Source organism: Ambystoma mexicanum, chromosome 14 (assembly GCF_040938575.1).
Source record: "Ambystoma mexicanum isolate Mex_15411 chromosome 14, UKY_AmexF1_1, whole genome shotgun sequence".
Classification (NCBI taxonomy): Eukaryota; Metazoa; Chordata; class Amphibia; order Caudata; family Ambystomatidae; genus Ambystoma; species Ambystoma mexicanum.
Genome location: NC_090940.1, coordinates 170936692 through 170962772, shown reverse-complemented (window position 1 = coordinate 170962772; position 26081 = coordinate 170936692). Strand labels below are relative to the sequence as shown.

The 26081-nt window shown below is 45.9% G+C and overlaps 1 protein-coding gene across 2 annotated transcripts in view; it reads left to right on the top strand.

Annotated features, from left to right (window-relative positions):
* ZNF106 (zinc finger protein 106) overlaps nt 1-26081 on the top strand; it is a 693205-nt gene that overhangs the window by 163686 nt on the left and 503438 nt on the right. For both annotated transcript variants that reach the window (XM_069638825.1, XM_069638826.1), the window contains one exon: nt 12375-12572. In XM_069638825.1, the coding sequence (XP_069494926.1) occupies nt 12375-12572 (198 nt within the window). The remainder of the gene's footprint in view (nt 1-12374; nt 12573-26081) is intronic.

Sequence of the window (26081 nt, the reverse complement as noted above, 5' to 3'; positions counted from 1 at the left end):
TTTACTCTGCACTTCAAAAGTTCACACTTAACATGAGCTACCAGTCTTATGGGTATGGGTACCAGACCTGTGCATTCCTCTTGTCTTGGTGCAGTAATCCTGGTTCACTATCCTGCCTGGTACTGTGACTATGAACCAGATAATCGGGGCAGCTCTGCAAGCCAGGCAGCGTCCCCAGCAGCAACCTTCTCTGTTATCTGCTCCTGCTATATTGGTGGTATGACAAAGACATATAGGAACACTGGGGGAAAGTGTTGGTTACAAGGGGGGTAGGAAGGTGTGTTAGGGTTAGGTGGGCTATGGGGGATACCATGTTCTCCCCAGGTTGTCACTTATCCTATAGGGGGCTTCCCTCCCCATGAGATCCACCCGCTGAGTACCACCCCTAGGGGGAACTTTCGGGTAGCTGCCTCATCTCCCTGTCCTCCTGGGAAGGGTCTCCCCTTAAGGGAGAAGTGACGACATCCGGAGATTCGTTACATAATGATAGAACTAAATGGGGTTCTCCACTTCAGAAGTCCTGTGGAGCACATGTCAGGCAGAGTACATGTAGTGTCCCCCTCCTCGCCCCCGACAAGACTGGAGCAGATTTATCACACCCACTTCCATTTCTAGCATGGAACATATTGAGTATTGCAAGGAAACTGGGGAATGGGGGATTGAGAAGGCTTTAACTCCTTTAACATAGTCTGTTTCCAGGAGTCCTTGGTATGCAGCCTCAGTTATTCCTCTTTTCCTTTTCTTACTCGGTTTGGTATGGAGCCTCCGTTATTCCTCTTTTCCTTTTCTTACTGGGTTTGTGAAACCAGAATGGAAGTTTGGAAGGGTGTCTAGTGTCTTTGTCCTGTAACTAGACCGAACTGTTCAAATTCAGGTACTTTTGATATTGCATTGTTCAGTTTATAGGTTACCATCTTCACCATGATTCTAAAAAAATGTGCATTTTCCTGGACCTCAAACCAAGAATTTAATGAGGATGGGGGGGATGGGAGTGTATGCTGGAAAACGAGAAGTGGCCGTGCCACTGCAATGGATTAATTCCAACTGATTTAAGGATTGCTTGCTTAGTATGCCAGATTCAGACCTAGAGGCTGCTATGCTGTTAAGAGTGATGGGCTTTTATGCCTTTCAACAGTGGAAGGACAGATCTGTAGAAGATAGACCAATGAAAACACACTGACTGTTTTTCAGCAAGCATGATTATGTCCTGGTGTATGCATTTGTCTTTATTATGTTCAGATCTTTCAAAGATAGCTGTACACCAGAATGGGGGCAGGAGGAGGAACACTCCTTCCCCCCCACTCAATGATTAAAGGGTAGAGATTACAGCCGACCAGGTTCCAAATTGGTACCACTCTGAAGGTCCACACATAAGGGTGTCCAGCAAGCATTGCGCTTCTCGGTTACAGGAGCGCTTTGGCCCAAGCTGCTGAATGAGAAGATAAATCACATTTTTGGTTGGCATTGTTCATCAGGTGGTTGGTCAGTGTTCCATGGAAAGTGGTTCTCGCGGTAATTCATCTGGTCTTCAGCTGCAGCATGCTATGAAGGAGTGTCTACACAAGAGGCATACCTCATTAGCGCTTGCCATGATAACTAGCAGAACCATAATGATCTGACCCAACTTCAGAGTACAAAATAGGATCCTAAATAAAATTAAAAAGGAGCATCGGAGTCTCCAGGGCGGTTAGCTCCAGCACGCAGCTTAGGGCATGCCTAGAAAACATTTTGGTCCATCTTGGCTAAGAGTACTGGATCTTAACAGCTTAGTGTCCCATTTGGTCTTCTCAAGAGTCTGATATATGGTTCAATGGTTTTTATTAATAGCACTTGAACATGGATTTGTCAAACTCAAGACTGTAGGTGGACTTGGCGAAGTGGGGGTTTCTAGCTAGTCTTTCAATCGTTTGGGATTCCTCCACCCTAGTGCATGCTTCCTAGCCCCCAGGGTTAGAGTGGATTCTACAGCTCAGAGACCACTCCTGTTCTAGGCTAGCCTCTCTGTATTGGGAGGGCCTAATGACCAAGGCCGTATCTAACTACCTCCCTCTGGGGCTTCCTAAAGGTATCCTATTCTAATAGCTCCATAAGAATGCTCTCAGTAATGTTCTGAATGGTGCCTGTATAGTCTCAGACACTCTTTCTCTCTCTCTCTCTCTCTCCCTTTTGATCCTTTCCCTGGTCTTGCACCTCCCTTCTTCTACTCCCTCCCTCATCTCCTCTTCCTTCATCTCGACCGTTTCCTTGCACTACTCTCACTGGTCTTCATTCCCTCTCCCCTCTCCTTCGCTCGCTCTATCTCTTGTCCTCCTCTTTCCTCCCACCTCTCTCCTCTTCTGTCCCTACGGTATTCTCACACTCGTCTCCCCTTTTCTATCTCTACAACTTCCCTCCTCCACCAACTACTTTCTCATAATTCCAACCTACCCCTCTACAACTAATGCCAACCCCGAAATAAGTGTGTCTTGTATTTGTCCCTAGGTAAATTAGCCCTGTCTACCGCATTTGCATGAACTGAAACGGAGTTAAGGGGCATTGTCCTTGTGCAGTAATAGATAAACTTTACTTGGTGGCTGTGCCTCCACGAGTCTATGAACTGCAATGAGAGGGCAGTATGCTGTAATAACAAGATACCCAAGTACCAGAACCCCCTGTTAAGGTGATTTATCAGTGTTCTGCTTAATCCCTTCTCCTTGTGAGACCAGCACTTTTTGCTGGATTTCTGGATTTTTTTCTAGTTCTCCTGAATGACAGGAGTCTTTTTCCCCTCCATTCTTTTAGCTCTGACCATGGGAACTTTCTTCATTGTGTTTTTACTTTATTTTATTGAGACATGCTTTCCGCCATACCTTTTGAAAGGCATCTTTGTTTCACTTTTGCAGCACACAGCACCCCAGTTGCAGTGTTGCTGAGGGCCCTTTGGGTTCTCCTTTTTATATTATTTTTTATTTCCTTAAAAACTACTGTTCTTAAGGATTGGGGATACTTTTTATCCTTCCTAGCTTTTACTTTTGATCAACATACACCACCTTATGTTTAGTGCTGAGGGGATACCTATTATCCCCCTTCTCCCTGCTCCTGTAACTTTTTAGTTACAGTAACAACCCTGTAGTTATGTTCTACCGACTTTTGTGAAATGTTCCGCTGCAGGCTGTATTCACAGGTCCAGTTATGCACAGTAGGGTCACCTATTTTCCAACATGGTGGCTCCTTCCTTTTTGCGCCATTTATGGTGTGGTTGTTTTTTCCTTTTCCTTCTACCATCCTAGGAGGGGGAGGTCCTGATTTGAGTTTTGTCTTCGGCGGGAACCCTTTGTGTAGCCTGCCGAGGCTGCAGTGTGTCTGCGAGGACAGTAATCATGGGAGGATCCTGGAACTTTGCTATCCTTTGTCTTCTGGTGTGCCTGAAAGGAACCAGTTCCCACTGGGTGGAAGGGCAGAGGGGGGCTGGCTGCCCTGATTGGACAGCCACCCTCCGCTTTCTGTAAACTGCAGGGAGAGTTTGCAGAGGGTGAGTGTGAAATCCTAAAATAAAAGGTGCGGTTCCTGAGGCAGAAGACCAGTCGACCACTGGAACAGAAGATCGAAAAAGACAACCAGATACGCCTGCAGTCCCTTCCAGCAACCGCAATGAGACCAGTGCTGTCCTGACTCCATTTTTCAATCGACAGAGGAGCTGCGAAGAGGTTGGCTCTTTCCCTTTGGTTGGTGGGACCAACTAGCATAAGACGACCTGCAGAACGAGACCTCTCCGACGTGCTGTGACCTTCCTGGGCTGCAAACCGCAAGTATCAGGGGACCTCTGACCCAATTGCGGTGCATCTTTTTCCTGTGAACGAATTGTCCAAGAACTTTGGTGAGCTCCAGTTGTACCTCCAGAGAGAAGTTCTCCCTCCTCAAAGTCCCCTCACCAGAGTGCAGGGCCAAAGAATCGAGGCGGAATGACCGGGTGGTAAACGTTCATCCTTGGAGCCTGTAAAAAGATGCCAAAACTGCAGATGGACGAGTGAGTATGAAGAATACCGTTCTGAGAGTCCTTTCTCTCGGCAGCTGCTGTGACATCCCTTCCAGAGTCCCTCCTTTCATCACTGCGACCAAGGCACAGGAGACAAAGTCCATCACTGCTGCACCATGAAAGAATCCCACTGCATCTTCATCTCTACTCGGGTACTGTGGGACTCAAGGTTGTACTTACCTAATGCTATTTTGTCGCTCCTTTGTTGGAGTGGCACTTCCGGTGTTAGGGTGTTCGCCAGGACCTCATGCTTGTGCGCCTCTAGGGAGCCTTTCCCAAGGTCCCTGAATTCTTTTTGACCTTCAAAAGCCTCATACTAACTTGTTATACCTGTTGTCCCTCCAAAAGACTTTGAAGAACTCCTAACTAGATAGGCATGGACTACTGAAGCCATCGGCCATTGAAAAGTAATACAAGTCTTTGAAAGTATTCAACAGCTATTGCCTAAGCATTGGTTTGCTCCCCTAAAGTATTGCTCATGTTTTCTAGTGTATTGATTGGTTGAAATAGTATGTACTAGTTTATATGGGCCTATGTATTTACTGAGCTCATTGTACCTACCTACAGCTCACATCCTCCTCCTAAAATGAGCCTGGATTTTCTGCTATTCTACCAAACCTTTGGGTAGTGCAGACTTGGGGCCTCTATACCAAGGGATAGTTTTATAGAGTCTCATCTGCTGGTAGACTTTAGAAAAACTCCCCCAACACCACCACCCCTTGACTGCTTTGGTCAGTCTTGAATTGCCTGATTGACACACTCAGATCAGCATCTGAGATTAACACGTCATCAACCATCAGAGCCCGTCCGCTGATGATCTTCTTATGAGTAGCCGCAAAGAAAGCTAGAAAAACTACTGTTCTGAACAGTAACACTTCATGATTAGTGAACAAAAGGTGCCAAGCACATCAAGAATCCGTTGCAAGGACACCAAATCAATGAGCGCACGATCAACGCTCGCTCTTGGGGTGCCTCTGTTCAAACCACGCAGGGCGTTGCGCACTAGGAAACCTTTCGTGGGATCTGGCCTCCCCTCAGCTGTGTGCAAAGTGGCGAGGGCTAAAGGGGTTGAGGGAGGAGGTAGGCAAGGGGAGGGTTTTGAGTTAGAGATTTCAGTGAGGGAAGGGGTTGGTCAGCGGCTTACTGCAGGAAGATTCATTCCCCTTGAATGGAGTGTTTGAGTTGGCGACCCTGGGGACATTGTCCAGGTGACCGTATGCAGCGGCTAAGGACTTCTTCGCAAGGCACAGCAAGAACGTCATTTCAGCACAGAGTCCCAACACACTGTCATTACATGGAGCATATTTAAGTTAACTCCTGCCCAATAAAGCATGTTGCAGGCATTTTCTTCCCACACACAGGGTCTTGCATTTTCGTTTTTTTCGTTGGGGGGCCTTGCGGGGTGGGGGGGGTGATTGTTGCTGGTTTTGGGTGGGGGTTGGCGCCAAGGGGGAGCTTTGTGGAAAGGCGTCATGTTGATGTTGCCCTAGGAGCAGGAGGCGGGCGTTGGGAAAGGGGAACTGACGTTGGGATGGGAAGTGATGGGGAGGGTGCGGGGAAGGGGCAGAACCAGTTGTACGAGAATAAAGAAGGATGTGATGTTGAGTCTCGCGTCTGTGTAATTCTTGCTGCGCATCCGCGCTCCTAGGCCTACCTGTGCCATAAAACTGGTGACGAGGAGGGTGGCCTGGAGTGCGCAACCATTCTGAAGTAAAAGGAGCGAGCGGTTGCCAGGTCGCAAAACACGCTGGCCGGGAGCGGGTGCTCCTGAGGGCGAGGCATCAGTCTGTGGGGGCGGAGAGCAGACCCACAACATGGCGGGGAGCAGCAGTCAGCCTGGGCTGCAGCAATGACTACAGTGCCGTGGGGAGGAGCCGCAGCGCATGTGAAAGAAGCAGCGGGGAGGCTGAAACTGTGCCCGGCCCGCTGTGGTGATCTTGGAGAATAGCATGTGCCATTCCTACGGAGCGTGGAGCTCCAAATCTCAGTAAGTGCTGTGTGAGCCCCGCCCGCCCACCCATCCAGAAGACACGGCTGATGGTGCTCGTGCCTTCCAGGCGACCATCAGACCCCAGCAGCAGCAGGCTCGACAGGGGCCCAAGAGAAATTGAGCATTTGAGGCACAGGGCCTCACCCCAGGGACCACCCCAACTGATGGTGCCGTGCCAGATAGGCGGCCATCAAATTTGAGGGAGAATTGTTAGGAAGCCACTTGGTGATTCAACAAGCACCCTGGGCCAAGAATCACCCCAAAACAGGAGAAATGTTGGGGCAAGAGGACAATCAAGGGGCACAAGCCCAGGGCAATGGGACCCCGGCGCCAGGTCCACAGACACCAGATCAAGCACCATACCGTCTACCAGACACGCTTGCTGCACAAATGCCAGGTGCATTTGATGTCACCGACACCAGCAACATGGGTCCTAGATGGACCAAGTGGATAAGAGACTTTGACCTCTACATGGGGGCCACTGGGTTGAAGCTAGCAGTTGGGTCCGCCACAGGCGACATTATTGATGAAATGCCCCCTGACTCTATAGACTCCATCCAAGACCTCAAGGACGTGCTGCCAGCGTATTTCGCTCCACACACCAATGTGGATTATGAAAGATATTTATTTCCCAGCACCAAACAAATCAAAGGTGAGACGATGGACGCATACGTAAAGCGTTTGCGCACCAAGATGAAACACTGTGACTTCGCCAACTATTCTAACACCGAGGCCCTGAGATCTCAGATCATATCAGGATGCGAGTTGCAGGTGTTCTGAAGAAAGTTTCTACAAAAATCCTGCACACTGGAGGAAATATTGGCTCTCACTAGAGTCGAGAGGGCCATAGACTCTAAGGTAGAGAGCTTTGGAAGTACAAACCCAGGGGAGAACCTGCACAGGCTCCAATTAGAGAGGAAGACAAAAGAACTCTTCTGCTACAAGTGCAGGTTTGAATACCCCCACGACGCGACGTGCCCAGCCATTGGACAACGTTGCGTATCCTGTGGCGAGGAAGGGCATTTCAAGGCAGTCTGCAGACTGTTCAGGGATAAGGGGAGGGACCGACCCAGAGACTACCCATCCCGATCCAAGGTGCGAAGCACTGGATCATGAAGCCTCCTCCCGACCGCAAGCACCCAAAACCTGCTTACCCATCCCAACCCTGATCCACGTGAAAGAGACTCAGGGGAGGACGAGCAAAGGAGAGAGAGAAGAGAAATAAGGTATGTCATGCGTGCGAGGCCAGAGTGCAGATCAAGACGCCACGTGCGCTACCTAGTAGAATAATCCACCACAGACTCGGACCCCAACTCATCGGGGAGTGACCAGAAGAAGAGGGTGTACATGTATGCCCTAGGCAACCCCACTGCCACGGCGCATAGCCCCACCCTGATCATCAAGCTAAACGAATAACCGACTGCATTTCTCATTGACACAGTAGCCACTGTGAACATGGTCAGCGAAAATATATACAACGAACTACCTCAGAAGCCAAAACTACACCCCACAACAGTAGACATTTAAACCTATGGTGCCAAAGCACCTCTTAAATGTCTGGGACAATTCGATGGTCTCTGTCGCTATAAAGGACACAAGATAAAAATACCCATACATGTTCTGGCCACCGAGACAGACAGCGGCTGCGTTCTGAGCTTCAAAGCCGCCGCTGACATGGGACTCATTCACATCTTGTATAGCATAATGGTTCACAAGTACATTGACCCCGCTGAAATGGTCAAAAACCTGTATCCCCGGATATTCAAAGGAATTGGCAAGCTAAAAAATAGACAGATCAAACTCCACATGGTTGACTCAGTACGCCCGGTAGCCCAACCCTACAGAGGGATTCCCGTTAACATCCAGAAGAAAGTAGAGTATGAGCTACACAAACTGCTTGAACACAACATCATTGAGCATGCCACGGGCCCTACCACCTCGGTGTCCCCGATAGTGCCCGTGCCCAAGAAAGGGTCAGAAGCCATACGACTGTTCGTGGACATGAGGTGCCCAAATCAAACCATCAGGCGGGAGAGGCATCCGGCTCCCCGTATCACGGATATGATCCACTTACTGAACGGAGCCAAGGTATTCTCCAAACTCGACCTACAGAAAGGATACCATCAACTAGTACTGAGTCCCGAAAGTAGGAACATCACTACTTTTGTCACGCACGTGGGCCTATTCAGGTACAAGAGGTTGAGCTTTGGTGTGTCCTCGGCCATGGAAATATTCCAGGCTGAGGTATATAAGGCCATCAAACACATCCAAATTGTCTCAATTACATTGACAACATCCTAGTGTTCGGCACAGATGTAAACAAACACAACAAGACATTGATGAAGGTGTGCAAAGCCCTGAACGATGCACACCTCAACCTGAACCGAAACAAGTGTCAGCTTCGCAAAAGCACACTGAAATTCTTCAGACACATCTTCTCGGAGACGGGCATGACAACTGACCCAGAAAAAGTGGCAGCGCTAAACGAAACCTCAGCCCCAGCACATTTCTCAGAATGATGCTCTTTTCTAGGCCTTCCCAGCTATTGCAACCGATACATCAAAGACTTCGCCTCCGTCAGCGAGCCGCTGAGACAACTGAATCATCAGGATGTTGCATTTCGCTGGACCGACGACTGTCCGAGGGCCTTTGAGATCATCACAGAAAGAGTTGCAAAAGCGGAAAACATGGCTTACTACGACCCAAGCCGCAAAACTGACTGACTGTGGACGCGAGTCCAGTAGGTTTGGGAGCCATATTAGCCCAAGTGGACCAGAGAGGCCCCTCCCAAACACACATCGCCGCATATGCCAGCAGGAGCCTCTCCGCCACCGCGCAAGCTTACTCTCAAGCAGATAAGGAAGGTCTTGCAGTTGTATGGGTGTGCATTTTCATCTGTTTCTATACGGGAAACAGTTTAGAGTCATCACAGATCACCAAGCCCTGCTGTTCTGTATGGGAATACACAGGCAAAAATGCCACCCCAAATTGCTCGAAGGGGGTTGAGACTACAAGACTATTCGTTCGAGATAGTCCACAGGCCAGGGAAAGGTGAAAACCCTGTGGACTTTCTGTCCAGAAGGCCCAGGGAGGGGTGTGCGCGGGAACCCTCCATGGCGGACAGGTACCTCGGATACCTTAATCACCAGTCCACCACAGAGGGAATCAATACTGAGATAATAGCGAGGGAAACCGAAAATGACCAGGCCTGCCAGATCATATGTGAGGGAAATCTGGCATGTAGCGGAGGGCAAAGGAAAGAGGGGGAGCGGTAGGGGACTTGATACAAGCGGATGTAGAGCACCTGATACAAGTGAAAGACGAGCTAGCACTCTCTGATGACCATCTCCTGCTGAAAGACTGTAAACTAGTCATCCCGTCGGCTCTGAGAACAAAGATCATTTAGCTAGCCCACGAAAATCACCAGGGCATAGTATCCACCAAGCGCATGCTCCGCCAGAAAGTTTGGTTCCCCAACACGGACTGCATGGTGGAGGCTGCGTTAAAAGCTTGTCCCACGTGTAGCCTCATCACCCCTAATCAACACCCGGAACCACTGATCATGTCTGACCTCCCACAAGGAATATGGGACGCTGTGGCTGCTGACTTCTTTGGGCCCATTGAAGGAGGGAAATACGTCTTAGTGGTGATGGATAAATATTCACGATATCTGGAAACTCACTTGATATCGTTGACCGCAGCTCATCATGTCATCCCTTCTCTAGACCGCATCTTCTCGGCCTACGGAGTTCCCAAGGTACTCAAGACGGTCAATGACCCCCCCGTTCAGCGGGCATCAGTTTGCCCAGTTCGCAGACTACTTGGGGTTTCACCATCAGAATATAATTCCCCTTTTGCCCCAAGCAAATGGCATGATAGAACACTTCATGGCAAACCTAAAGAGACTGTTACAGCTTGCCAAGTTAATGGGACAGCCGTACAAACAAGTGCTGAATCATTTTATGAGAGACTATTGGGGAACACCCCATAGCACCACGGGGCGGACCCCTGCAGAACTAATGTTCAGACGCAACCCACAAACATTCTGCAAGCCAGCCAGATCAGCCATCCGCCTGAGCTAGACCAGGAAGTGCGGGAGCGGGATGAGACTGCGAAGGCTCGCATGAAGGTGTACGCCGACACCTGCGAAGGGTGAAAATGCCTCAGATCAAGGTGGGAGACGTGGTAGCAGTGAAACGGCCACAAACGCATAAGCACACGTCCACGTTTCGACAGGAACCCCTACTCGTCACGCAAAAGAAAGGCTCCATGGTCACGGCCCAAGATCCGGAAAGGTCAGTCACTCGGAATTCCTCCCACTTCAAAGGAGTCCCAGCTCTGGGATAGAGGCACCTAAGTGGGCGAGTGCACGCTCCCCTGGACTATGAATCGGATGACCCGTATCAAGGAGACCACTGTGACACTGAGGACTCTGATTAAGAAGCTCAGAGGGAGAGTGAGGGTGGCATGCAGTCTCCTGTGAACTTCATTGCACGCCCGCAGAGGGCTTGGAACAAGCCTTGCCGATGGATCGAGGAAATGGACTAAGCGAGGTCCACCAGACCGACACCCGTTGTGAAGAGTCTGGTAACTGTTTAAAATGAGGGGGTGTCACGTTAACGTTGGCCTGGGATTGGGAGGCGGGCGTTGGGGAAAGGGGAACTGACGTTGGGACAGGAAGTGACGGGGGAAGGGGAAGCGGTGAACCAGTTGTACGAGAATAAAGAAGGATGTGATATTGAGTCTCACGTCCGTGTAATGATTGCTGCGCCATCTGCGCTCCTAGGCCTACTCGCGCCATAACAGAAGGGTCTTGCTACTGTTATGATGCATTTTAGCACGTTACTTGACTTTGTGGCGGGCTGGTGTGGGTTTCTGAGCAATACGAAAGCAATGTGGTTTTCTTTTATCCAGCCATTTTCCTGAAGGTACATCATCAAATTTGCACCAAGTATATGCATTCTGCCGGTGGGTATTTAAATCGAGAGGCATTTGTTAATCCTAGAAGCTTAATGTGTGGTCGGCCACTCTGCTATTGATGGCTCTTGGATACTAAGCAGGGGGTGATTTTGCTTTGCCATGTTTAAATTTGTTGCATGTACTTCCTTTTAATGTGGATTATGTATTGGGAAATACTTCATGGGCGATTTGTAAGTAGTGATTTAAAACTAGTTCTGTTGGGTGCTAGTCGTACACATCGGCCCTTGATCTGGATTCTCGGCGCTACTGGCAGCCTGTGAAATACAGATACTTCTGGTGAAATGTGGTCTATAGTCTGTCGAGACATCGGAAGCCGTGCTGCACGTTGCACCGTCAGTGGGTGTAGCAGGTGCTGTGTAACCCCGGATGTAAGCTATTGCTGTAACCATGTGTTCAACAGTCGCCTCGTCTGGGAGTAGAACTCCATGTGATTTTCGGCATCTGGACGTGTAGAAACAGATGCTTACTTTAAACTTTACGCACGGGGTACAGTTCTTGCAGGCAGTCTAGTTGACCACTCTGATCTGAAAAAATACCATCGTTTCACTTGTGTGAATAGTCTATTGGCGTGGTAGGTACGTGTCCATTAGGTGGTGCTGTTTGTAAATCTAGTGCTGTGTTTTTGGGGGGAGAGGGGCTTGTCTTCCCATGTGAGTTGAGAGCTATGGCAGCGAGGGTCGCCTTTAACTAGTTCTCGACTGTTCTGCAGCCGCCGCCGCTGCTGGTCTCTCTGCTGGTTGGTGGGGAGCTCACACAGACAGGCCGCTGCAGCAGATCTCGGCCCTCACTCACGATCTAGTCTAAAATAAGTAAGCTTCCCTCTGGGTGGAGGTTTGGGATTCCGGGCCGGGCTCCCAGCTGTCCTCGCTCTAGTTACACCCCGCTGTCATAGGCTCTGCCCGCCCCCTGCAAGCCCAGGCAGGGCACGTGCCGGAGTCCGGGCATAAATGTAGACTCTGTTCCTCGCCGCCCCTCAGCAGCTGGCGGCATGGCAGTGCCCAGGGGCAGCATGCGCTAGCTGCTCTGCAAACCCTCCCAACTCAGCCTCCTTTCTTCTTCCTCTCCATGGGTTTCCTTAGTTGACACCAATTTGAAGTACAACAATTTAAGAAGATTCTCCTTTTTTTTCCCCCCAAAGCAAAGTTTTCCCAAGATTTTGCCTCTTAATTGTTGAACGGTCTTTTAAATCTCACAATATTTGGAAATTTTGTCGAGCAGCAGGATCGTTTTTGAATTATCTGTTTGATGCGGATGTACAGAAACGTGTCGCATTTAACACCAGACAAAATTGGGCAAGGATACCCCCTGTCCCTAAGGAAACACTGCGCCATCCTGGTTTGCCATGCCTGTGGGGAATATTGAGTGTCCGCTCTCTGCTTCACTCCCCAGGGATAGCAACCATGAGTGCCGGGTCTGCCGGGTGACGGTGGTGGGCCTCTCGGCGTATGCCAACCACATCTCCAGCCAGCTGCACAAAGACAACACCGATGCCTACGACCGAGAGGAAGAGGGCAAGGAGGAGGCTGAGGAAGAGTACTTCGACCAGGAACTCGTTCAGTTGATCAACCAAAGAAAGGAACAATGCAGGTAAGAGGCTTCACACGGGGTTGCGATGGGCATGGGCTGCTTTTAATGTTCGCTTTATTCTCTTCATTTTAGGTAAGCCTCTCATTTTGAAACCAAAAACAAACTACAGTTTTACTTGATATTTGACAAGGCATCGGGAAGTCCCAAGTGGAATTGGCAGTATGAATGTAGAGACTGTGGCAAAGACTGCGATGTGTTGACATTTTGGACTACAAGTGTTTGAGAGTATTGGCCACTTGGGGCATACATCGTATTTAAAGGGAGTGCAATACTGAACGAACTATCGTTTATGGACCTCGTTTATTTTATCCATGTCCTATATTGTTGGGGCTACATGATTCACAGTTTTCATAAAAATAAAATGTGTTCGGAGGCCATTTAAGTCATAACGCCATCCTTTAAAAGCATTTCAAACCGAACATGCTACTTCACAGCCATTTTGCCCAGGATCCCACAGGAATTAGCAATAGAAGCCTGTGTTTTGAACTCCAGCAACGCATATCAGGGTCCTGTACATGCACGTCTGCTCTTTGGCGGGTGTGTGTTTGTTGGAAACAATGACTCCCTTTCTTTGACTTTGGGGGAAAAGTCTGCTCGTTGTCATGACCTTTAGAACAAAGACCTACATCTTTTATTGATTTGCACCTCCTGTTTCATGCCCATCACTGCCTTCTGTACCCCAAATCACTCGGTTATGAAGACGGAGCGCTGAGAAACTGCCTAGTAGGGTGTAAACATTGGTCTTTATTTGCAGGGGCTCGGCCTTGTGCTTCAAATTATCCCCAAATGCTTACTATTTGCACATGTATGGTATTCAGAGAGCATCAGTGGTTGATTTTAATGTTCACGGCTCAACATATAAGGCCACAGTTGACGAATTATGTATTCGTGCCCACATTGAGAAAATGATAATTTTGTCAATATTCTTAAACTGCTGAAGCTCACCATCGGACTTAGCAAGTTTGCTGTTCCTGAATCCCTTGATAGTTACTAATGTGGAACATGTAAAGCCTGGTGTTTGGTAGAGTTCTGTCTTTTAGTAGTTGGAACACTAGCATTGTATTTCAGCATGGCAAACCCTGGTTTACTATACGATGACCTCCTTTGACCTTCTGTTTCTATTGAATATGTATATTTTGGAAGCATTATGGACGCGTAGTCATCCTGTGCCGGAACGCCTTCCTCCCGGTTCAGATGCGTGCCCACACTGCTTTTTGTGAACAACCAATACAACTTACTGTATTAGGCACTTTTAATGTTTTATTGCCCGCTCTGCCCTTTGCAGCTGGCATACTGCACTGTGTACACTACTGTGATAATGACCGAAGCTGCACTTGCCTTCCATGAATAGGGGCTTAATGGCAAATACTAGCTGATGTTGCTACTTTAATAAACAATTTGTCCCTGCAGAGTCAGAAATGCAGCATGTTAGTCAGGGACCTTGAAGCGAAAAGAAAATAAAGAAGCGCCCTCACGGCTTGTATAGGACCTAAAAGGAAATCTTCACCTGTATGTTGTGCTGACAACTCCACATTTATGAGGGATTTGGTTTTCTGGTTTCCGCATACAGAGTCTGCAGTATGAACAATTTCATGCATTGATAATGTTTTAAAATGAAAATGTGCTAGAATAAAAATCTGCACTCCTACAAACTGCCCTTGGCTGCACTAAGTGAAATTTTAATTCCAGTGAAAGTAAGCTGTACTTTCGGCATCTGATGTGGAGTTTTTTCCAGTTACACCCAGAACTTTGCATTTGGACATGTACCTTGGTTTTCTGTTTCCACACATCGCAGAGAGCCACCCCTTTCGCTCTTTTCCGCTTCAACTTGAAATAACCTTTCCATTATATCATCTCCTTTGAGCTCTCTCTGAGTAGCCCCCCTCCTTGTTTTGCCACCCAATGTCAGAATACAGTTTAGTCATTTGGTCAATTGTTGTGGTACTCGATTTCTCCCTGGCTATTTCTTGATGGACAGCTGTTAATAAACCATTACTGGTATCTCGAGTCATTTTTAAATAGATTGATGCTCGTTTCTTCAGTACAAGTGCCTTTAGAGAAATCAAGCCCAATTCTAGTCTTATTATAGCCATCGGTATACAAGGGGCAAGGCCAAGAATACTACGCCAGAATTTTCCTTCGATTACCTGTAGCCAGCCTAGATCCATCTCCGATAGAGATTCTAAGCCATAGATTATGGCCGGGGAGAAGGCTTGTATGTACAGCTGCCGAATACCCCATAGCGTAAATCCACACTGCTTAATGGTGAACCTGTGAAACAGGGCTGTCAATTGAGCCGCTCTAATTACCCGCCCCTGTTTACAGGCCACATAGTCGCCAGTAGTTTCAAAATCTATGCCCAAGAGCTCAAAGGGCTCTGTGTAAACGTATTGACCTCTGGGACTGGATTGAAAACTTTGAGCATCTAGGGAAGCTGAGAAGCTATAAATTCGTTCAACATAGACTCTACGAATTTAAGAAACCACAGAGATATCTTGATATATGTCCATCAGTTAGACTTAGACGGTTTATCCTGTTGCTCAGACTGGATCAATTGCCTACGCTAACTGTCACGGGAAGAAAGGCCAAGATAGCAACTGCTTTGCGAACATGCCGTTTATGTAAAGTTCTAGATTTGTTGGAAACGGCAAAGCATCTTCTAACGGAATGCACTGAGATGGCCAGCACATTCAAACCCCTGTTGGACAAATATGTTTTCAACAATGAGTATATTAAGGATGATCTTTTTTGGAACCATTGTATCAATTCTAACAGTATGCGTTTGTTGACAGCATTGTATACTATCTGGCTGAGGATTGAAGTCAGGCTGGACATAACACTCTAAATAATTGTAGGGAACGAACAATTGTAATTCAATATATGTATTATAGATAACTGTATGGTCAATATTGGACTCATGAAGATGATATTTTATCTTTGTTTATTTTATTGCATATTTTAATGTTATGCTAATTTTATGAAATTTATTTCTTATCCTTTGTGTAAAGTTTATAATTTAAACTACATCACAATAAATAAATAATAAATAATTATATCATCTCCTTATTGTGTATTCAGCATAAACAATGCTTAACACTGGCATAAGCGTTTTACATCCGCTGACATTTCCAAAGTACAAATAGCACAAGATTGGTGTCCACAAACAGTTTGTGTATTGCAGCATCTCACACACCAGCCTACCCACACGCCTCAACAATTTCTTGAGCGATTTTCACAATCTCACCAACATCTCTTTCTCGATGTACACCGTCCCAGTGGCTCTTCAGTGTTTAATTTACCCTACCACCCTCAACTGGTTCTCGGATTGCCCGCCAGGAATTCCTCAAATGTCTTGAAATTGGCCATGTCTTGCCATTTACCCCAAATCTTGTAATGCTCGTGGGGAACACCACTATTGAAGTAAGTCATCTATTCCAGGCGTATTGCTCTGTTCATACCGATCTGACAATGACCGCTGATACAGTGGATCTTCCCCCACCTTATAGGACCTGTCCATTCTGTTTATCTATGACCAATGTTGGTGGCAAAAGGATTTCTTGTATTGAATGTAATATCTCACCTCAAACCCTAAATATCACAATCGTAGTGTCTACGACTATCACACTTCCTGTAACCCTGCTGTTCCCTCAATAGGTTACCCAGAAATCCTGCATTTTGAGGCGGTTGCAGGGTCTTGTGGCCGAAACTGCCCACTTATGTGTTGCATCTTAGACCATTTTCTTCTGAACTCAATCCATCTTTTGCAGACTGTGCTTGCAGTGCTAGACTCTGACAAATGTTTTATTGTATGAGATTTAACTTGTAACAAATCGCCACCGGGGGTGTTGCTAAAGCCTCTTTACCATCATCTTCCCCAGGTCAGTTCTTGAACACTACTTCAGGTTCTTTAAGGTTTCAATGTATGTGTAATGATCCCCTTTTACTGGGCAGGTATTGGCTCCCGCAGGCTATGTACCTGATGTACCCTGTACATCCCCTGCCTGTCCAACTAAAACATGCTTCATCTGCAAGTACCTGCCTATATTTTGGTGTAAAAAAAAAACCTCACTTTGTTCATCTGTGGTTTGGTTAATAGCACAACCATCTTCACTTTTGAATTCAACTGCTAATGCCATTGCTTTGTTTGTATCAATCACAGCAGTAAGCGGCCTACTTTTCTGTAATTTTTGCCTCACTGGTACAAACGTGATGTGCTTCAGCTGCCTTGCCACGCACTCGCTTTCCAAGAAAACGTTTAAAAATATAGCGCACGTTTTTACTCCTGCAATATAGGAATGTGACTACAAAATCCAATGCTGAAAAAACTGCTCCAACGGAGAGTAAATGCACTTTGTCAGAAAAGCAAGTTGATTGCATGCTGTCGGTCGGAAGGGGTTAGTTAGCCCTGTGAAGCTGAAAATTAACCATTCCTTCCAGTGCTCAACACATTTGAAACTTTTATACACATTTTAACAATTTACATAATCACACATATTCTGTTACAAATTCATCCCTCAAAATCCCATTGGCTAACCAAGTACAAGGAAATCTAATCCCCCTACATTCTCAAACTTCACTGGCACATTGACAAAACATAATCCCCTTCCCTACATGCTTTCTTTCCATAATCAGTCATGACGTTCCAAACATCTCCTTATTATCTAAAAACAATTCAATTGGTGACCTGTCCCATTTGGTAGGAAACCTTTAACCTAGTACGTGATGTGCATGGCTTTTACAAGAACACTTCAAAGAAGAGGAAGGCGAGAAAGAAACAACCATGTTTTTGATCAAGCAATAAACATCATAACGTCCCTTATTTGAGATTACCATCTCAGATCATTCAGCCTCCAGCACACATCCTGATCATCTTCCTGAGAACTCAAAACGAAACCCATAAAACACTGGCAAACTCTGTCCGTTAGCACCCCTTTCATGTGTTTTATTAACTAACCCCAATTCGACTTACCATTTGCCTGGACTTAACAACAAGACTCCGTGCTCCCAGGAAGATTTGTTCCTTATATCCACAAACCCATATACTTGTAAACCCACGACCCAATGGCATTTCATTTCACTTTTGCCTCAGGTAACCATTTGATGCTGTAACTATCTGCCCAAATGTGGTTTGCTTCATTCCTCCTTCCATGGCCTGACCATTCAAACCTTCGGTCCATGCAAAGTTCCCCTACGCAAACCAAACTCTGTGGCCTAAACGAAACCCAGCTCTGGGGGGCGGGGGGTGTGGAGGGACGGGGATCTGCAATATTTCCATGTATTCGCAACAAACCCCATACCCCCCCCTAATATCCCAGAACATGTCTCCCATCTAAACCAGTATTGAATCCCACATGTACATTGTTCAGGATTACCTCAACCCTCACAGTGGCTTTCCCCTCACAGACTTCTCTTTCTTGCATGCATAAAGCTCCTCGCTTCCCACTCTTACACGTACATTGCACAATTACATTGTGTTACCATGACTTCTATTATGTTGCTACGTGAAGCAAATCTAAAATGTGTCCAAACCAAACACAAGGTAACACCTATAGTAACATTTATCCCAATTAATTTACCTAAACGAAACGCTTGTTAAATTGCAGCACTGCGTCAACATTGTGTCTAGCCTAGCCACGCCATTTTTCGAATATGACGTGTGCAATTCCTTGTATTCGAACATTGAAGGTGCATCGCAACAACGTCCTTTCCCCTTTCCTCCATGCATATAGGGTAGTCTTTCCTATTTGGACAGGACTGGAGAGTTTTGTGCAGCTCCTGAAAGAATTTCCCTTCAGTAATTTTCAGGCGAAGCCAGGTGCCATGGCTATGGAACGGCATACTTTGCCTCGCACTTCAGTCCTTTTCTCTGTGCGTTCTGGACTGCTGATTTATACCATGCAGGGATTTTTCTGCTCTTTTTGTCTCTCGTTTTTTTCCTCCATTCTTCTTTCTTTGCAGCCCTCGGTTATTTTGCATCCAGTTCCCTCTACCTATCCTTGTGTCTCGGGCTGAATCGCAGGTGAAATTCTTGTTTTTACTGTGACTTGCTTTTTCAGTAAGGATGCTGTACATATGAATCTGGTCCTGGGAATTGGTGTTCGAGTTCACCCAGTACACTTAAGGATTTATTTGGAGAAAAGAAGCATTGATAGGTGAGAAAACTTGCTTTTAGGGCTTCCCAAGCTGATTACTTCATTTTGTGGGCGCATGGCGTTGGAAGGGACACTTGTGGTCCTCATGCTACGTTTGGGAACATAGAGGTTCCCCTTTCAGGGATTAAATCAGCTATTGGGAGCAACCCAAGACTCGACTGTAATTTGGCTGGCACAGGGGAACACTTGAAGATCCTGACCCAGTGGCTTATTCTTCCATTGCCACTTCTGAGGTCCCAAATTGGGGATCAAGTCTGGAATCGGGGCCACACTGAGGCTCCCACCAAATAGAGGGCTACAACCAGTTGTTCAGTGAAGGTTCGCTTGTTAATGACTAACACTTGGGGTTCCCCAGGGGCTCCTCTGACAGAGGTTGAGCGCTGTGGCACCTGCATTTAAAGGGTTGGTCGAATGGTCTTGATGTTGCATTACTCCCTACCTGGCACGGCCACCATATTCTGGCAGATGTGATACAGGTGAAATTGGTAGGCCATAAAATGGCAACAATTGACATGCCAGAGGTGGCCATTTTTGGCTTATTGTTACTTGCCACTTTATCGCGGGATACGCCATGCTTTTCTTACCAGCTCTTTGTTGGGGAGGCACCCTTTGCAAATCAAATAGAATGTTTTCCATTCGTCAGACTACTGTTTCGGCATTTGCGGCCTATGACCATTCTTCCCTTTCAGAAGTGTCCCTGCTTGTGTTTTCCAGCAGGGTATACCATGTTCGGGGTATAAGCAAAAGGATGGAGCACTAGTTTCCCTGTGTAATTTTGCCTGGTCAGCATTCACAATTCTATAGCCTTATCCTTTTTCTTTGTGTCTTAATGATGTTTGAGAAACCCATTTTCAAATGGACAATTTACAGGGATATGGGTCAATTGTACGACCCCCAAAATATTTTTCACAATCTATTACATTTGAATGTTCTGTTGTGTAATGCTTTTCTGTGATCTATGCGTGTTCTTTCCGCATGAAATATCTGTCCATGAAATTGTGCTCCTTTTACATATAAGTGGCTGGAGGTCATTATTTTTACCAGTGATCAGTGTTAAGTAGGTTTGGCAGCTAGTGAGGCTTTCTTGTTTGTTATTTTGCGGCAACGTAGGTTGATTCTATCAGTTAGTGCAGTTTTTATGGTGGTGCACAACTCTTTGTTGGGTTGGACTAAGGTAGTTGGGACGCAAGGGTTTTCTAATTCACGTAGGATGGCAACAGTTCCTTGGTATTGGAGCCAGCCATACTGATCCTGTTGTCGTAGAAGGCAGCTTTTGTCGCAAGAATTGTGGCCTTGTAGGTCTTGGTGGTGGAGTAGAGATGGGTAGGAAACAAATGGGGGGGCTCCAACCACATATCAACTTGATGACAATACATTGCTATTTTGTATGTCTACTGAATTTTAATAACCGAATTACATAAACATGCTTGAAAAGTAAGATAAGTATCTCTTGATTAAGTAGTTTAAATGTGGACTCAATCCATACACATATCACTAGGCGGCAATTTTAGCTCATGCGACTGCTTTATTGTTTTAGAAGGTATTCTGAGGCCTAGGCGGACCTCTTTAGTATTGTTACTTCATACTTGTAGAGATAAAAGCATATTCAACATAAAAATAGGCATAAATGTTGTCCAAAACATAGCAGACAATATCTGAATCATAAGTGTGCTAGTTCTGTGCTCAAGGTAAATATTTCATCATATTTGATCATTTCAAGTATGTAAAAACCAACCCTTTTTAGTGGTACATAAATGGGAAACGAAGCAGAAAAGGCTAATGATCAAGTATTTCCTTGTTACAATTTGAGAGGAACATGCTTAGTCAGGTTTAGGAGCTGGACCTTGCTAGGGGGACCAGATTAAGGGTGGACTGTATGTCCCAACTGAGGACCAACAGAGGACCAATCGGTTGTCTCATGTCTCAGAATAGAAATGAGTAGCATTCTTGGTGGTCGGGTGTTTCTTATAGAGATGCTCCAAGGTTCTTTTTTGCCTTCGGAGTATGACTAGATCTGAGAACCAGATGTTGGTATGTTTAAAAGGTTTTAGTGATTTCTTTTTAAGGGACGCTTGTTGGTCTAGCACGACAAGGAGGCTAGTATGATAGAGGTTGGCAAGAGCTGCAGGGTTCTTGCAGTTGGGGGCGGTCGTGCGTCAACGATGGGGACTCGTGTAGGTTTTTAGTGTTTTGTGAGTTAGCTTCCGTAAACTGCTTGCTTGAATTTGGGTGGGTGGGGGACGGGAGATGTTCACTGGTTTTGAGAGGTGTAGATGGAATTTTATCCGGTAGCAGACGGACCACGAGACTGGGCTGATTAGTCAAGTTAGTTGTAAGTATCCAGTCATGGGTACGCCCTTTGACATGGGTGTGTGAAGGGAGGAGGGCCTGAGCCTCTGTGAACAAATGAAAATAGGAGGGCTGGTTATTATTACGTTAGCAAATACTAGCTGATGTTGCTACTTTAATAAACAATTTGTCCCTGCAGAGTCAGAAATGCAGCATGTTAGTCAGGGACCTTGAAGCGAAAAGAAAATAAAGAAGCGCCCTCACGGCTTGTATAGGACCTAAAAGGAAATCTTCACCTGTATGTTGTGCTGACAACTCCACATTTATGAGGGATTTGGTTTTCTGGTTTCCGCATACAGAGTCTGCAGTATGAACAATTTCATGCATTGATAATGTTTTAAAATGAAAATGTGCTAGAATAAAAATCTGCACTCCTACAAACTGCCCTTGGCTGCACTAAGTGAAATTTTAATTCCAGTGAAAGTAAGCTGTACTTTCGGCATCTGATGTGGAGTTTTTTCCAGTTACACCCAGAACTTTGCATTTGGACATGTACCTTGGTTTTCTATTTCCACACATCGCAGAGAGCCACCCCTTTCGCTCTTTTCCGCTTCAACTTGAAATAACCTTTACATTATATCATCTCCTTATTGTGTATTCAGCATAAACAATGCTTAACACTGGCATAAGCGTTTTACATCCGCTGACATTTCCAAAGTACAAATAGCACAAGATTGGTGTCCACAAACAGTTTGTGTATTGCAGCATCTCACACACCAGCCTACCCACACGCCTCAACAATTTCTTGAGCGATTTTCACAATCTCACCAACATCTCTTTCTCGATGTACACCGTCCCAGTGGCTCTTCAGTGTTTAATTTACCCTACCACCCTCAACTGGTTCTCGGATTGCCCGCCAGGAATTCCTCAAATGTCTTGAAATTGGCCATGTCTTGCCGTTTACCCCAAATCTTGTAATGCTCGTGGGGAACACCACTATTGAAGTAAGTCATCTATTCCAGGCGTATTGCTCTGTTCATACCTATCTGACAATGACCGCTGATACAGTGGATCTTCCCCCACCTTATAGGACCTGTCCATTCTGTTTATCTATGACCAATGTTGGTGGCAAAAGGATTTCTTGTATTGAATGTAATATCTCACCTCAAACCCTAAATATCACAATCGTAGTGTCTACGACTATCACACTTCCTGTAACCCTGCTGTTCCCTCAATAGGTTACCCAGAAATCCTGCATTTTGAGGCGGTTGCAGGGTCTTGTGGCCGAAACTGCCCACTTATGTGTTGCATTTAGACCATTTTCTTCTGAACTCAATCCATCTTTTGCAGACTGTGCTTGCAGTGCTAGACTCTGACAAATGTTTTATTGTATGAGATTTAACTTGTAACAAATCGCCACGGGGGTGTTGCTAAAGCCTCTTTACCATCATCTTCCCCAGGTCAGTTCTTGAACACTACTTCAGGTTCTTTAAGGTTTCAATGTATGTGTAATGATCCCCTTTTACTGGGCAGGTATTGGCTCCCGCAGGCTATGTACCTGATGTACCCTGTACATCCCCTGCCTGTCCAACTAAAACATGCTTCATCTGCAAGTACCTGCCTATATTTTGGTGTAAAAAAAAAACCTCACTTTGTTCATCTGTGGTTTGGTTAATAGCACAACCATCTTCACTTTTGAATTCAACTGCTAATGCCATTGCTTTGTTTGTATCAATCACAGCAGTAAGCGGCCTACTTTTCTGTAATTTTTGCCTCACTGGTACAAACGTGATGTGCTTCAGCTGCCTTGCCACGCACTCGCTTTCCAAGAAAACGTTTAAAAATATAGCGCACGTTTTTACTCCTGCAATATAGGAATGTGACTACAAAATCCAATGCTGAAAAAACTGCTCCAACGGAGAGTAAATGCACTTTGTCAGAAAAGCAAGTTGATTGCATGCTGTCGGTCGGAAGGGGTTAGTTAGCCCTGTGAAGCTGAAAATTAACCATTCCTTCCAGTGCTCAACACATTTGAAACTTTTATACACATTTTAACAATTTACATAATCACACATATTCTGTTACAAATTCATCCCTCAAAATCCCATTGGCTAACCAAGTACAAGGAAATCTAATCCCCCTACATTCTCAAACTTCACTGGCACATTGACAAAACATAATCCCCTTCCCTACATGCTTTCTTTCCATAATCAGTCATGACGTTCCAAACATCTCCTTATTATCTAAAAACAATTCAATTGGTGACCTGTCCCATTTGGTAGGAAACCTTTAACCTAGTACGTGATGTGCATGGCTTTTACAAGAACACTTCAAAGAAGAGGAAGGCGAGAAAGAAACAACCATGTTTTTGATCAAGCAATAAACATCATAACGTCCCTTATTTGAGATTACCATCTCAGATCATTCAGCCTCCAGCACACATCCTGATCATCTTCCTGAGAACTCAAAACGAAACCCATAAAACACTGGCAAACTCTGTCCGTTAGCACCCCTTTCATGTGTTTTATTAACTAACCCCAATTCGACTTACCATTTGCCTGGACTTAACAACAAGACTCCGTGCTCCCAGGAAGATTTGTTCCTTATATCCACAAACCCATATACTTGTAAACCCACGACCCAATGGCATTTCATTTCACTTTTGCCTCAGGTAACCATTTGATGCTGTAACTATCTGCCCAAATGTGGTTTGCTTCATTCCTCCTTCCATGGCCTGACCATTCAAACCTTCGGTCCATGCAAAGTTCCCCTACGCAAACCAAACTCTGTGGCCTAAACGAAACCCAGCTCTGGGGGGCGGGGGGTGTGGAGGGACGGGGATCTGCAATATTTCCATGTATTCGCAACAAACCCCATACCCCCCCCTAATATCCCAGAACATGTCTCCCATCTAAACCAGTATTGAATCCCACATGTACATTGTTCAGGATTACCTCAACCCTCACAGTGGCTTTCCCCTCACAGACTTCTCTTTCTTGCATGCATAAAGCTCCTCGCTTCCCACTCTTACACGTACATTGCACAATTACATTGTGTTACCATGACTTCTATTATGTTGCTACGTGAAGCAAATCTAAAATGTGTCCAAACCAAACACAAGGTAACACCTATAGTAACATTTATCCCAATTAATTTACCTAAACGAAACGCTTGTTAAATTGCAGCACTGCGTCAACATTGTGTCTAGCCTAGCCACGCCATTTTTCGAATATGACGTGTGCAATTCCTTGTATTCGAACATTGAAGGTGCATCGCAACAACGTCCTTTCCCCTTTCCTCCATGCATATAGGGTAGTCTTTCCTATTTGGACAGGACTGGAGAGTTTTGTGCAGCTCCTGAAAGAATTTCCCTTCAGTAATTTTCAGGCGAAGCCAGGTGCCATGGCTATGGAACGGCATACTTTGCCTCGCACTTCAGTCCTTTTCTCTGTGCGTTCTGGACTGCTGATTTATACCATGCAGGGATTTTTCTGCTCTTTTTGTCTCTCGTTTTTTTCCTCCATTCTTCTTTCTTTGCAGCCCTCGGTTATTTTGCATCCAGTTCCCTCTACCTATCCTTGTGTCTCGGGCTGAATCGCAGGTGAAATTCTTGTTTTTACTGTGACTTGCTTTTTCAGTAAGGATGCTGTACATATGAATCTGGTCCTGGGAATTGGTGTTCGAGTTCACCCAGTACACTTAAGGATTTATTTGGAGAAAAGAAGCATTGATAGGTGAGAAAACTTGCTTTTAGGGCTTCCCAAGCTGATTACTTCATTTTGTGGGCGCATGGCGTTGGAAGGGACACTTGTGGTCCTCATGCTACGTTTGGGAACATAGAGGTTCCCCTTTCAGGGATTAAATCAGCTATTGGGAGCAACCCAAGACTCGACTGTAATTTGGCTGGCACAGGGGAACACTTGAAGATCCTGACCCAGTGGCTTATTCTTCCATTGCCACTTCTGAGGTCCCAAATTGGGGATCAAGTCTGGAATCGGGGCCACACTGAGGCTCCCACCAAATAGAGGGCTACAACCAGTTGTTCAGTGAAGGTTCGCTTGTTAATGACTAACACTTGGGGTTCCCCAGGGGCTCCTCTGACAGAGGTTGAGCGCTGTGGCACCTGCATTTAAAGGGTTGGTCGAATGGTCTTGATGTTGCATTACTCCCTACCTGGCACGGCCACCATATTCTGGCAGATGTGATACAGGTGAAATTGGTAGGCCATAAAATGGCAACAATTGACATGCCAGAGGTGGCCATTTTTGGCTTATTGTTACTTGCCACTTTATCGCGGGATACGCCATGCTTTTCTTACCAGCTCTTTGTTGGGGAGGCACCCTTTGCAAATCAAATAGAATGTTTTCCATTCGTCAGACTACTGTTTCGGCATTTGCGGCCTATGACCATTCTTCCCTTTCAGAAGTGTCCCTGCTTGTGTTTTCCAGCAGGGTATACCATGTTCGGGGTATAAGCAAAAGGATGGAGCACTAGTTTCCCTGTGTAATTTTGCCTGGTCAGCATTCACAATTCTATAGCCTTATCCTTTTTCTTTGTGTCTTAATGATGTTTGAGAAACCCATTTTCAAATGGACAATTTACAGGGATATGGGTCAATTGTACGACCCCCAAAATATTTTTCACAATCTATTACATTTGAATGTTCTGTTGTGTAATGCTTTTCTGTGATCTATGCGTGTTCTTTCCGCATGAAATATCTGTCCATGAAATTGTGCTCCTTTTACATATAAGTGGCTGGAGGTCATTATTTTTACCAGTGATCAGTGTTAAGTAGGTTTGGCAGCTAGTGAGGCTTTCTTGTTTGTTATTTTGCGGCAACGTAGGTTGATTCTATCAGTTAGTGCAGTTTTTATGGTGGTGCACAACTCTTTGTTGGGTTGGACTAAGGTAGTTGGGACGCAAGGGTTTTCTAATTCACGTAGGATGGCAACAGTTCCTTGGTATTGGAGCCAGCCATACTGATCCTGTTGTCGTAGAAGGCAGCTTTTGTCGCAAGAATTGTGGCCTTGTAGGTCTTGGTGGTGGAGTAGAGATGGGTAGGAAACAA